This window comes from Nyctibius grandis, chromosome 9 (assembly GCF_013368605.1).
Source record: "Nyctibius grandis isolate bNycGra1 chromosome 9, bNycGra1.pri, whole genome shotgun sequence".
NCBI classification, from domain to species: Eukaryota; Metazoa; Chordata; class Aves; order Nyctibiiformes; family Nyctibiidae; genus Nyctibius; species Nyctibius grandis.
The window spans coordinates 12324369-12338209 of NC_090666.1; the positions used below are offsets into that span (position 1 = coordinate 12324369).

Genomic DNA, 13841 nt, shown 5'->3' on the forward strand with positions numbered 1-13841 from the left:
ATGAGATTTTTTTTTTCTTGATTAATGTTTTGATGTTTTTGTCTCTAAAATACTGAAATTCCGGTTTCCCATTGTTATACTTCTACCCCTCCACCCCCCAGGTAAACATAATTATTTGTTCTCCCTTATTTTGATGTACTAAATGTAGAGATTAAGGAAATAAATATTGACACAGTTCTTCTGAATATTAATATTATTATAATAGGGTTTTCAATATCAGCATTTCCACAATTGTCTTCATATCAAATATATGCATAGTATTTATGATCTATAGTCTATGTTTTTATTTTTTGAAATGAACATCCTTCAATCATAAGACACTGGAGATGAAAAACAATTAGACAGACAGAGGAATATTAACAATTCATGGAAGTTAAAGTCATTCCAAGTCAGCCACTAATATTTCAATGAGGAAGGCTCTGATCTAGTGAAGATTTGCTTACTTTTAAGTAGAAGTAGATTTATGTTTTTATTTTTAGAATTCTTATGTGAAATACAGGCAATATATAGCTATACTTCTTTCCTGACTGTAAATGAGCTATATATAATTAACAATATTAGGTAAGCAAGTGATGGTTGACTTTTTGGATTGATTAAATGCCAGAGCTTCCATTCATTTCAGCAGCACCAGATTTCAATTTATTTTCGGTATTGACCTAGTTGGTGGAATCCTACCCGTGTTTGAAATGTGGAAATGCCTCTTTTCATGGTATCTGATTTTATACAAAAGGAGAATATGGAATTCTGTTAGCAGGCCTTCATAGAACATTTATTTCTAGATGGATAATAATGGAGATACTGACTTCATGCTCAAGCACACTGGAAATCCTGTTTTAATTTGTAGGGAGAAAATTATTTTCATAATCTGACATGTTTTTTAGATAAGTCATTCTTGAGCATGAAGACCTTAAACTGTACAATATACAGATAATTTGTACGTTGCAGTGAAGTTGCATCAAATGCCTCTGGGTTTGCCCAAACACCTACTAAAAAAATAAACTCAGAATGGAGTGCAAAATATTTGGCATGTCATTTTGTATCCATATGTTGCTATGCAAGGCTGGACCTGAACCAATGCTTTCTTATCACTTGTCTGATGAGTGTTAGTTACACGGAGTAGTACACTTGCTTAATGCTGTTGAGTAGCTATGGCTGCTCTACACCAGTTCTTGCTGCCTTCCCTTGTGGCTTTTAAAAAACCCACATCTTTTGAGGATTTACCCATTTTTATTTGCGAAACATGGATGGGCATGTATGATTTCTGCTTTTTAAATCCGATAAGTCAATGGAAGGTATGACTGCTCCACTGATATCTGAATAATGTTTAAGAAGTATGAATTCAGTGCACTCTTCAAGTTTTAGGAGTTGCGTGTGTATCGGTAGCTCTGATGGTGATGATATAAACTCTCAAAGGAGCTGCATCCTCATTCATTAGTGAGTTAGTTTGTATGGTGCCCTGGGGCAGAGACGTTGTTAGCATTTTTCCTGTTTTCAGCTGGGGCTGTGCTATGTCTCATATGCTGGGCTTCTGCTTCAAGTTATTTTTAAAAATAAGTTGCCTGGATAGTGAGTTATCTCTTAGGATCATGTTAATTTGCCGTTTGGGAAAATCTGTTGAAGTAATGGTCTTATCTCTCCTTGACTACTTTACTTTTGACAGACTGGAATCCCTATGGGTATCATAAGTCTCATTTATGATAATACCATATTATAAGGAAGCACTGTTTGTTCTGCTGAGTGAATCCTGAAAAAAAAATCTACTAAAATGCTGTATTTATTCATATTGCTTTTACTTAAGAGGGGAGAATGTCTTAAGATTCACCTCCATGAGTATTATTAATGGAATATTTATAGAATAGCTTTTTCCTTCAGCATTTTGATATCAACACCTGCTGTTCGGAAACTCAGAATTATTTTACTTGCACTTAACTTGTTTTTAGCAGTTTATCTTAGGCATATACAGAAACACATGACATTCTCTAATACCCATGTATAGCTGTAACTAAACAAACAAAACCAGAAAATTTCTGAATCCTGTAAACTGATCATACTGAGAATGAAAAAAGACTAATACTTATATTAAGTATTGGGAAAGTCTCAGGGGCTAATATATAAACACTTCAACTGCAAAATGTAGTGACTTGCAAGTGATTGATTTTCACTTGTCATGTATGGGCGAAAAAAATTATAGTGAAAGCAGATAGATCTAGGTCATGATGCAATGGGGGCATCAGACTTAAGGGAAGAAAGCCACTAATTTTTTAATGGTGTGTATTTCTGTAGTTAGGTGGAGTTTCTTTTATAAACATAATTTCATTGTGCCTATCTTCCCATAAAGCTGCATAAAGCTGTGTCTAGCAGAGTCCCTCAAGGGTCGGTTCTGGGACCAGTACTATTCAATATTTTCATTAATGACTTGGATGAGGGAATAGAGTGCACTGGCAGCAAGTTCGCTGATGACACCAAACTGGGAGGAGTGGCTGACACACCGGAAGGCTGCGCAGCCATTCAGAGAGACCTGGACAGGCTGGAGAGTTGGGTGGGGAGAAACTTAATGAAATATAACAAGGGCAAGTGTAAAGTCCTGCATCTGGGCAAGAACAACCCCATGTATGAGTACAAGTTGGGGACAGACCTGTTGGAGAGCAGCGTAGGGGAAAGGGACCTGGGGGTCCTAGTGGACAGCAGGATGACCATGAGCCAGCAATGTGCCCTTGTGGCCAAGAAGGCCAATGGCATCCTGGGGTGTATTAGAAGGGGTGTGGTTAGCAGGTTGAGAGAGGTTCTCCTCCCCTCTACTCTGCCCTGGTGAGGCCGCATCTGGAGTATTGTGTCCAGTTCTGGGCCCCTCAGTTCAAGAAGGACAGGGAACTGCTAGAGAGAGTCCAGCGCAGAGCCACGAAGATGATTAAGGGAGTGGAACGTCTCCCTTATGAGGAGAGGCTGAGGGAGCTGGGTCTCTTTAGCTTAGAGAAGAGGAGACTGAGGGGTGACCTCATTAATGTTTTTAAATATGTAGAGGGCAAGTGTCAAGAGGATGGAGCCAGGCTCTTCTCAGTGACATCCCTTGACAGGACAAGGGGCAATGGGTGCAAGCTGGAACACAGGAGGTTCCACAGAAATATGAGGAAAAACTTCTTTACGGTGAGGGTAACCGAACACCGGAACAGGCTGCCCAGAGAGGTTGTGGAGTCTCCTTCTCTGGAGACATCCAAAACCCGCCTGGACACGTTCCTGTGTGATATGATCTAGGCAATCCTGCTCCGGCAGGGGGATTGGACTAGATGATCTTTCGAGGTCCCTTCCAATCCCTAACATTCTGTGATTCTGTGATAAGTAAGTGTAGGAAAGTCTTGTGCAAGTTGTGTTTTTTTTTTTGTTGGTGGTGGGTTTTCTTAGTTTTTTTCAAGTCATAGGGAATAGAGCTGAAGAGATTTTTATTCAGTATGAAAGCCTAGGTACTACCTCTGGCTCTAACCTGTTTTATAAAACTGTTTTTTGAGCCACATGCTGAAGTAAATATTTCTGACAATGTTCAAAACTTCCACTGACAAATTAATAAACTGTACTGAAATTGTAGGTTCCCAGAAAAAGCTTATAGATGAACACAGGCAGAATTATCTCAGGATCCTTCCAGGGAGCCGTTTCAAATATGTCCTGCCTGGGCTTCCGTCTTCTGGAGCTCTGAAGAAAAACGCTGTAAATGGAGATGACAATGTGAGGTCTACAGGCAGGGTGGCTGGGCATAGTGTGATTGCAGTCCATAATGAATTCAGCCAGTGTGGGCAAAAGGGTCAACTTGTCATCCACCCTTGAAGGGATACTGTTGGCTCAAGCAGTGTCTGAAAAATGCTATGTGAAAAAGATAAGGGAGGAGAAAGCCCAGAACTGACCCATCCCATCAGTTATATTGCTACTGTTCTCTGGCCAGATGAGACTACTCAGCATTGGTGTAGAAAGTAAAGGTTCATCATAGCTGAAAATGGTCAGACAATTCAGGGATGAAGAGGACAGCACAGCCTGTCCATAGACTGAAAAGTCTGTGTAATGCACATAAGTAGTGGTGGGTGTGAATATCTCAATGTCCCTTTGAAGTTTTCCCAAATACTGTCCATGGCACAAGTTAAAACAATGGCAACCACGTGCAATCTGAGGTGGACGTAGATCGTCCAGTTCACAGAAATTTGTCCACTGGATACTTTTATTCAGTCCTGATAGCACTTCAGTTACTCTTCACTGCTTTTGTTCTGAGTGTGGACTGTTTCCTTGGATCAGAGGATTAAAACATTTTAGTAACATCTTTAAGTAGTAGAAAAAGGGGAGAGACTTGAGTGTGCCTTTAGATTTCTCTATAGTTGCCTTTAATGAAGACTTTGGAAGAGCATGCTTTCAAGTCTAGAAATTAATGCATTTCAAATATGCTGAAATTGTTCACAAAATGTATTTTAGGTGATTAAGTTCTGTGATGGAATTGGGTTTTTTGTGTAATGGTCTAATATTGACCCAAAGCAGAGGAAATAATGTGCAGACATTACACCTTTTTTTGTGTGTTTGTCAGTGATAAAGAAAAGCACTTAGGGAGAAAACCACAAAAGTAATATGTTCGCAAATAGTTTTCAGGAGGTACAAAGGGAGAAACTGTGCTTAGATTTGACTGAACTTGACACCACTCTCACTTGAAAAAGACAAGCAGTGACTGTTAACCGTGGCCTAAGTTAACTGTGATTGCCTCTGCCAAAACTGCGATCTTGCCAGTCTCGGCTTCTGCAGTTTTTCTGTGAAGCTGCAAAAGAGCTGAGGAGGGGAGTTGGTAGAGACTCCTCGAGTCCCCACGTCGTCTGCCCCCTTTCTGGCTCCTGGATAAAGCATCTCTCACTGGCCCCTGGGACTCTTTTTGCCACAGCAGTGACCAATACAAGACTTTCTAATTACTCCCCCAAAATATCACTTCACTGCTTAATCTATTAATTATGTGCCTTTTTGTTAGAGACAGATCAAATTTGGGTAAAGATTACAACTTTTCATAATTTTTGCAAACCCATCAGTGTCTCAGTGCGTTGCAGCGTGCGTGAAGCCGTATGTATGTGGCTAAAGAGGAACAGCGCCGGTTACACAGGGACTTGTTTATCAGATAAATATGTGTAGGAGGAAAAAAACTTTTAATAAAATGAGACATTTTGGATCATCTGCTCAGGTGAAAACCTGTTTTCCTCCTCTTAGACAAGGGTAAAAGGGACCAGTGAGGATCAGTGCCTTTCAGCAAAGTCTGTCTGCTGCTTGTATCTTGGGTACATGGGTAACTCCTGCCGTGGGGGTCAAAATTGAAGTTACAAAGGTAAAATACAGTTTAAAAATTATGAAGCTGAAATGAGCAAATGAATTTACAAGAAAGATCAGTTATATTTATGTCAAAGATTTACAACTAGTTTAAAACAATCTGTGTTTGACATGGTAAGTTGCCTTTATCATTAAAATGCTAATGAAATGGTAAACATCTGTTAAATTTATGAAGATAATGAAGCCTGTCAGCTACATCTTTCTTGCGCAAGTATTTCTGCTTAGCTCAGGTGTGCAAACACATTTGGTGGAGTGCTGGTGAGAATCTATTTGACCTTTGGGAGCAATGCCAGTGTAAAACTGTGCCCTGTTGTGTTTGATTTGCAGATTTTGTCCTGAAGTGCTTCTGCCTGTAGTTTAGGTCATCTTTATCTGATCATTCTTCCAGAGGCTTTCAAAGGTGGGTCTGAAAATCAAACTTCAGTCAAACAGGGTCACTGGTATTTGATTGGCAGTAGTTGAGGTAGTAAACTGGTGAACAGAAGTGAAAAAATTTCTTATTACTAATGTCTCCACTAATCAGTCTGGTAGGTGTGTGTTTTCTATTCTGTACGGACTCCGAATGTATCCTAGTCTACTGGTCATATATTACTCTGGCAGCAGAAACGCAATGGGCTGCAGAACTGCAGGCAGATTTCAAATGTCTTTGTCGCATGAAATGATCTGTACTCAGCCAAGGAGTATAGAGAAGATGCATTGTTTGCAGGAGGGTGCTAATGTTTTTTTTCATTTTTAAAACTTCTATGCCAAATGCTTTCTCTACCTTGGTTAAAGACAGCATCAGAAACCTAGCTTAACGCTGATTTTAAGTCAGCCACAATTTAACTCTATTCTGTTATATTTTTTCTGTAAAATTTAGTTAAAATATGTATCCATAGCTTCATTGAAGTACGTGTATGTAACAAGAGGACAGGTCTTTTTTACCTTCATGGATCTTTAATTGCTTATGAACTTCAAAGAGAAGCTTGTAGAAGTTAGATTGATGATGGCACTTTATGGGCTTTAGGTAATTGAATACAACATAGCTGCTGTTTAATACAACTCTGAAATCTGAATTATGTAAATCTACTGTTTCAGAACCAGCTAGTCCAAATAGTCATCATTTTTGCAGTTGAAGGTATTTTCTTTGGATAAATCCTCTGACACACTGCTTTCCTATTGATGCATTTTCATTACGGATATGAAGAAGGAACTATAGGCATGTTAGCCTTTAGCTTTTTGATGTTTGTGACTCCACTAGAATAAGATTTGAGTTACAGTTAATTAAGCACAACTGTCAGTGGGTTTAGTGGACTTATGCAGAAACAAACCTTACATGTATGAAAGCATTTGGGGTAGGATTAGGGAGAAAATATTCTGGGAAAGTGTATCAAGCCTATTTTTCCTTTCAAGTTGTGCAGCTCAGTTGGGATGGTGTTCAACAGTTCTCTCTCCATAGCTGTCAATGACCAATCTTTGTGCAATCATCACATTTTTCCTATAGAAGAAACAGAGAATAGATTATAGCCTGATAGTCATCTGGTAGACCATAATATAGTGTTTACTGTGCTGCAGCTGTGATCAAAATGACTGTCTCTCCATCATCTACAAAATTTGAGCTCAGGGCTAGTTTTAAGTGTTTGGTTGTCCAAAAAATCCATGCAGACCCATCTGGCTTCTGAACTCAGCTTTTGTCTTGGATACTGTAAGATGAGTTTGAAATTGTATCCATGGAGGCAGAATGATGAGATAAAAAGGAGGAGAATTTCTTCTCTGCCTTCAATTTTGTGTGTCCATAACAGGGGGAAAGGGAGATCCCTTAATGGAAGACTGGTACTCAAGCAGCCCATATGGATGGCCTGGCATCTTGCAAGTAGATGCAAATGATTTGATTTCATGGGAGAAGAGAGGGAAAATTGCTTGTTTACTTCCCCCCACCTCTGGCTCCTGACTGGATTTAAAAAGCTCAGATGACTTCTGTGAGAAAAAGCTTAGGATTTGTGTCAGCTCTGCTTGAGACCAGAGAAACTCCTAAGAGGACTGTTATGCTCCCGGCTGATGTGCTGGCCATGAGTGAGTGGGAGAAAGAGGTAATTATGGAGAAATTCTGGCAGAGGTAGAAGAGGCAGAGAGTGACTCACCCTCCTTTAGAGGTGTGGGACACTTGTGGTTCAGTGCCTGCTCTAGTCGGTGTTGAATTATTTATTCAGCCCAGGAAGAAGAAAATGAGATTTTTTTTTTTTCTGCATTTTTTATTTCAATGAGGGAAATTTTATTTGAAATCTATTTTGTATGATTTCAGGAAAAAAAATACTCCCACAGGCATAGCTGGAAGCTGTGTACTAGGCACACTGTTGTGTGAAAAGGGCAGATAGCTAGATAAAAATGATTATTTGGACATCTGTGCCTTCCCTTTTCTTCAAGGTCTTGCTGGGGAATGATTCTCACGTGTATACAGAAAGAATTTCAGCATGTAGATTTCTGGAAAGCTCTTATTTGGAGAAGAAGGTCTGGGCTTCAATTTTAAAAATGCTAGTTTGCATTGCATGTAAAGAGTTGTGTTCATTTATGTGCTAGCTGATTATTTAATTGTTGGCTATTTTCTAATATTTGCCCTGCACTGTAAAACAGAAGGCATTTTTTTAAATGTTAGGTGAAACGGTGTTTGTGCAGCACCTGATAGTTACTGTCAGAAGAGTTAAAAATAAACACAAACAGGAAAAAATAAACACGCAGCTCACTGTTTGGAAACAAAACTCTGGATTTCAGCTTGCATTTATTGTCTGTGCTAGCTGATCTAATAGGCAACCATGAAATGCAAAAGCATCTGACTTTCATGGGCCCCCATCCTGGCCTTTTTGGTACAGAAGAATTTTTCAGCTTTAGAAAGGATTTATTCTACCTGCCAGTGTGATTTATATACCATATGTCTCCTCTTTAGAGTCTGAGTATCCATGGCCATAGGGAAGTGCTCTATCTCATCTGTAGTGTGTGGAAATAGGTTTCTTTTAATGATATTAACCACTACAGAGCCACTTTATTGCCTCCTTGTATTATTTTTTCTTGGCAGTTGTGTCAGCTATACTGTGTGTGATGTGGAAAGGAGAATACTATGAATTCCTGGTTTTGTTTGCTCTTGGCAGGCACTACTACACTTCCCACCCTTGTGCGCACACCTACCTTGATGATGCAGCCTTCCCTGGACATCAAACCCTTTATGTCCTTCCCTGTGGACAGCAGCTCTGCTGTTGGATTCTTCCCAAATTTTAACACAGTAAGTAAAGGTGTTTCCACATTTAGTTTCAGTGTATGCTTTCCAAGGCAGTTCTAATATCTAGTATTGAAGCTGCCTTAAAACAGTGCATTGCTGACACAATTCTAGAGAAACCTTTTTATCTGTGCTGTGGTGGTTGCTGTTCCCTTGTGTGAAAGTCTCGGAGTGGTACCCAGCCTTCTCACTGTGAATGGGGCTGATCCTTTTTTAGTTTGGTCTGTTGGGGTGATGTTTGCACACAGAAAAAAAAACAAAAACAAAAACAAACCACGGTAGAGATTTGATGAGCAATAGAATAATTTTGAGCATTTGCATGGGCATATGCATGTCCATGTGCTGTAAAAAAGGAAAAAGCAAAAGCTAATGGATAAACAGGTGTGACAGGTAAGACCTAGGTCCTCCACTGACGTGAATAAAGCTAAGTCTATTAGAGCCAGTGAAGCAACTGGAGGATCTTGTTAATTCTGTATAATAACAATAAAGTCTAAAATTGCCCAGCCAGCCAATGTGAAAAATGTGAACTTGCTACTTTTGGTTTATGGTAAAGTATCTTGGGATTTTGCGAAAAAAAAAAAAAAATTATTGCCAAAATAATGCTCAATGCTTCTGTAGGTCTCCATGTTTTCCAGAGCAGCAATAACAAAAATACTCTCTTCTGTAGTTCTCACTTCTTTAACAGCTCATAAAATGGTTCTGAATGTTAACAAATTTTTTATTATTGTCTTAAATGCATTGAGTACACCAAAACCAATATTTTGCATGTTGCCACTCAAGTTTCCATGTATGGAGGTAATTCAGCATGGAACGAGCCAACAAATAGTAAGGTAATATCAACAGGAAGGAAATTGCTCCGGGTCATTTCTACTAAGTCAGCGAGTACGATCTGTTCGTATGTGACCGTTGCCTGAACTGTACAGCATCGCATTGGGCACTGTAATTGCGGGGGGGTGGAGAGGGAAGCAGTGTCACCACCGCCAGACAGCCATCAGCTGAACCACTGCCAAGTGTTTCCTTGCGCAAACTCACCTTCTGTCTGAAGTTAAAACAGCAAGAGGAATTTTTTTCTTCATGTCTTGCAAATAATCTTGCTGACAGGCCTTGTACTACAGCACACGGTGCTGTGGGATGGGTAGGAGGTAACGTATCAGCCAGATTCTTTCAAATGTCAGCAGCTGAAAGCATATTAGAAACAGTAGCAAATATTACTAATTCGTTGCAAAATGTGTATGTGGAAATTGCATTTATGAGGGAGATGTGAGGATGTGCGTGTGTATACATTGGGGGGTATGTACATATGTACGAAGAGATAAAAGATTTAAAAAAATCCAGGTATATTTAAAGTGCGGGACCAAAACTCAATGCAACTTCAAGAAAGCAGTGTGTCATTCTCATATTCTAGGCATGATGCAATTCATACTCATTTTCCATCCTCTTTCTCCTGTATTAGGGATTTTTATTTGTTAGTGATTTGTCTGCTTTCCAGTTGCACTGGTTTATAGGTGAGCTTTTTCACAGAACTGTACATAAAGATTCAGAGAACCTTTTCTTTAGGGATGCTGTAGTTGCAGAGTCAACCAACATTATTTGCTTACCGGTGGTTTTATTGAATTTCTGAGTTGTAGTAGCATCTAGACACAGATTAATTTGGATAGTTACACTGGTTTTGCCTGTGCACACTAGCTTACATTTATCTGGGTTACATTCCATTTGCCAAATTCCCAGAGTGTTTGTCCTTCACACCTGTCATTCCTCTCCAAACTTCTATGGGTTTTATTAAAAAAAAGAGGCCTGGGATAAATGGGAAATATTGTCGACTCAGTGTCTGCTTCCTCCCTTGGACTTCTTGATAATTATATAAAATCATGCTGCTATGCACCACAGACACTGCATGTTTAAACTCTCTTTTTTGAGGAACAGTGGTTCAGTACTACTCTATTTCTAATTCACAGACATTGCCATTTATCTTGGAGGTATTGATTTTCCCTAACAGCCTTTTACAATGGAGTTTAAAGCTCATTGGAAAACTAAATCATTCATGGTTATATACTGACAGGCCCAGTGAACGCCAGCTGTCATGCACTTCCTTTCTTTCTAACTTAGCACAACCTTTGTAAACGTAGATGGCTATGTTTGTGTAATATATAATCTTTTTTTTTATTTCTTCACTGTAAAGTGATGGGGGGAGTATGTAAAAGTTTGTAAAAAGCCTTTTTCCAGAAGATAATTTTGAGTGAGTAGAAGCTAAATCCAGTTGACCCATAATGTATGCATCATCCAAAGTGCCATAATTGTACATCTTATGCAGGAATAGAATATTAGAAGAACTTTTTGTCCCTTCCTCAAAAAAACTGTCACTTGCCTTATGGATCAATCAGGAAATCTCACAAGAGATTCACTCACAAGAGGACTTGTCAAGGACTGTAGACAGTGAAACCTCTGGTGTGCAGCACTCATTCTCTTTGCCTTCAGTAGGACTAAGGGGACTCTCAGCACATGCCAGGGCTACTGTTCATGCTTGCATGTGTTCACTGAAGGTGGTAAAAAGAATATGGTCTCAAGACAAAACTTCTTTGGATCTACCTGTTCATTTTCAATGGCAGTCAGATATAGAAACATTTTTCTAAACTTGCCAGGAGGTGGTTTCTAACTTAATTGCAGTTGCCTGAAAATAGAAAAGTTTCTGCTTAGGAGCTTGATACAGTAATTACCAGGGCAGGAGAAGCAAGGTAAGATATATTAAATACAAACATGTTTAAAGGAACACCCCCTACAGTGTTTCCAAAAGAACTTCTCTTATTTATGGAAATATATTTAAAATCTGGGGTAAACCCTTTCTTATATAGTTAACTTTGACAGTTTTCAATTCTGAAAGCATCTGTGATGCTCCAGATGAAACATCACTGTTCCCATTTTGTTCGTGAAAGTGTTCTGATCACTTGCTTCTCTCCACATGGGGTACTTTGAAATGAAGCACTGAGCAGACCCTGTTTTTTTTAAAAAAAGAAATGCCTACCTCAAGAATATCTTATTTTCTTGACGGAATTGTGTGATTTAGTTTAAAATGCCTCCCTTCTGTTTCTTCTAAAAACATTAACAGTTCTAAAAATGCTGTGCATGTATGTATAGTACTTACCAATTCACACCCCAATTAAATTTGTCTTTGATCCTTGGGACTTGCTTATTATATAGGAAAAATTAATTGGGGAATGATTGCAATAAATCCTTGGATACATGCCTTTATTCCTCAGTAAGGGTGCCTTTTTGTTTCAACAGATCAGTCAGAAAGGGATCTTCTAAGGGCAGAACGGAGCATTCCAAGCAGAGAGGTATTGCAGAATAGGTGCTCTCTTCTTTCCTGGTCTTTTCACAGCACCAGCAAATAGTTTTGTCAGAACAGGACAGGCATGGTCTGACTGTCACAGCCTAAACCTGAGTTGCTGCACAGAAGGACAAACCCTCTCTCAGAAGTGCTGTGGCAGCGGATCCAAAGGTGACATCATGTTTGTCCTGGCATCAAGCTCTAAAAGCTCTTGCTCAGTTACTCATACCCCTTTGTCTGAAACGCATAGCTTGAATCAAATTCTTGGCAGGTATTACTTAAAATATTCTTGTTTATAGCAGAATGGGAGACAGCATTATAGGAACTTCCTAAACTGATACCTTCAATTTGGAACGGATGTGTACAAAAAGGTATTGTTTAAGCAGAGCTCTTTTTTAGCACATAAAATGACTCTAATGATTCCTTAACATGTAACATCTTGCATATTGATTATATTTAAAGATCTGCAACACTTCAAAGTGCATTTATTATAATGTAATCTTGAATTTTACACCCACGGGCTTCCACCACAGAGCTTCACCTTCTGTACCATTCTTTCTCTACACCTCCCTGATTCTTTGTCTCATGTCATCCATCTTGTGTACTGAATGAAGAAAGGATGCTTTGTGATCACATCATGGAAGGTTATTGTGATGCATGCACTGCAGTGGCTGAAAGTCAGGATTTATCTTGCAAGACAACCTTAATGATCGCTTGTCCGCATCTCCCTATAAAGGATGTATACTCCCCAGAAAAAAAAAATCTCAAAACTCCAATGCATTCTACCTTGTCCTGAAATGTGAGCAGCACTCCATGAATCAAATTTAGTTAAAGTGGCACAGCCAGGGACCCGTCAGTCTGCACAAAAGCAGTATCAGCAACTTCTCAGATTCTATCATCATAGAAAATAATCAGCAATTCATATGCTTCCTTCTGAGTTTGTTATGGCCTCAGGGGTAATCAAAGATTATAGCATCTCTTGTAGCTTTCACATTAGTGAAATATTTTCCATCTAACTAGCCTGTGATTGGTTTCTAAATGCTGGTTCATACCTTCATATTTTAGAGGACACGGGGGTTAAGGTGGCCTAGTTACTGTTTCAGTGTCTATTTCTCTTCAAGTAGGTTTTTGCTGATTCTTTATGTTAGAGTTCCCTCAGTCCCCTTGTGAAGTGGACCAGAAGTATTTTACATCTGCCAGTGAAGGTGAGCCAGCTGGAATGGGCTACAGGAAGGGAAAGCGGAGCTGACTAGTAACTTAGTCAGAAATCTCTCTCTCTCTCTTCTCTAGCATTAGCCCTGCCTGGACTAAGTATCCCTGAGAGGGACTAACTTGCTCTTTCCGCTTCTGCATTTTCAATTATGTCTCTCATTTTTATTTGCCACCTATCTAGTTCTCATTTGAAGAGCCCAGTAACCAGCCAAGGCAGAAGCGGAGGTCTGCAGATAAGAGCGCAGGGCACTTTCATCTCTGGCTTCCCTTGCCCCTCTGCGCCAAGTGCCTCTTCTGCGTTTGGCACGGCGCCGCGGCTCAGGAGCTTTCTCTTTCCTTAGCAGGGTCTGAATGCAGCTGCTCAGCGCCCTGCTGCAGTGCCAAAGTATGCTCTGGAGCTCAGGATTGTATACAGCAGGAGCAAATTACAGATGCAGCCAACTGGATGATGCCAACCCCTTAGCTACGGTCCTCTTTATCTAAGTAGCCTGTCCATGTGCTCTGATTTCCCCTTTTCCCCTTGGTGAAGTGACCTGCTCTGCTCCTCTCCCTCTGAAACACTCTGCTCCAGAGAGCAGATAAAGTTTTGTAAGAGCTATACTTTCCTTTCTGTGCTGTTAATGAGTGTAAATTTAAGCAATTAATTTAGAAGGAGAGGTGTTTTAGGGGTAGCTGGCTATTTTGTTTGGGGCTTTTTGTTGGGTGTTCTTTTTAATCAAG

General features: G+C 39.7%; 1 protein-coding gene across 1 annotated transcript in view; it reads left to right on the forward strand.

Moving 5' to 3' along the window:
- ZNF385B (zinc finger protein 385B) overlaps nt 1-13841 on the forward strand; it is a 144995-nt gene that overhangs the window by 82532 nt on the left and 48622 nt on the right. Inside the window, exon 2 of the mRNA XM_068407944.1 lies at nt 8460-8590. Within this exon, the coding sequence (XP_068264045.1) occupies nt 8460-8590 (131 nt within the window). The remainder of the gene's footprint in view (nt 1-8459; nt 8591-13841) is intronic.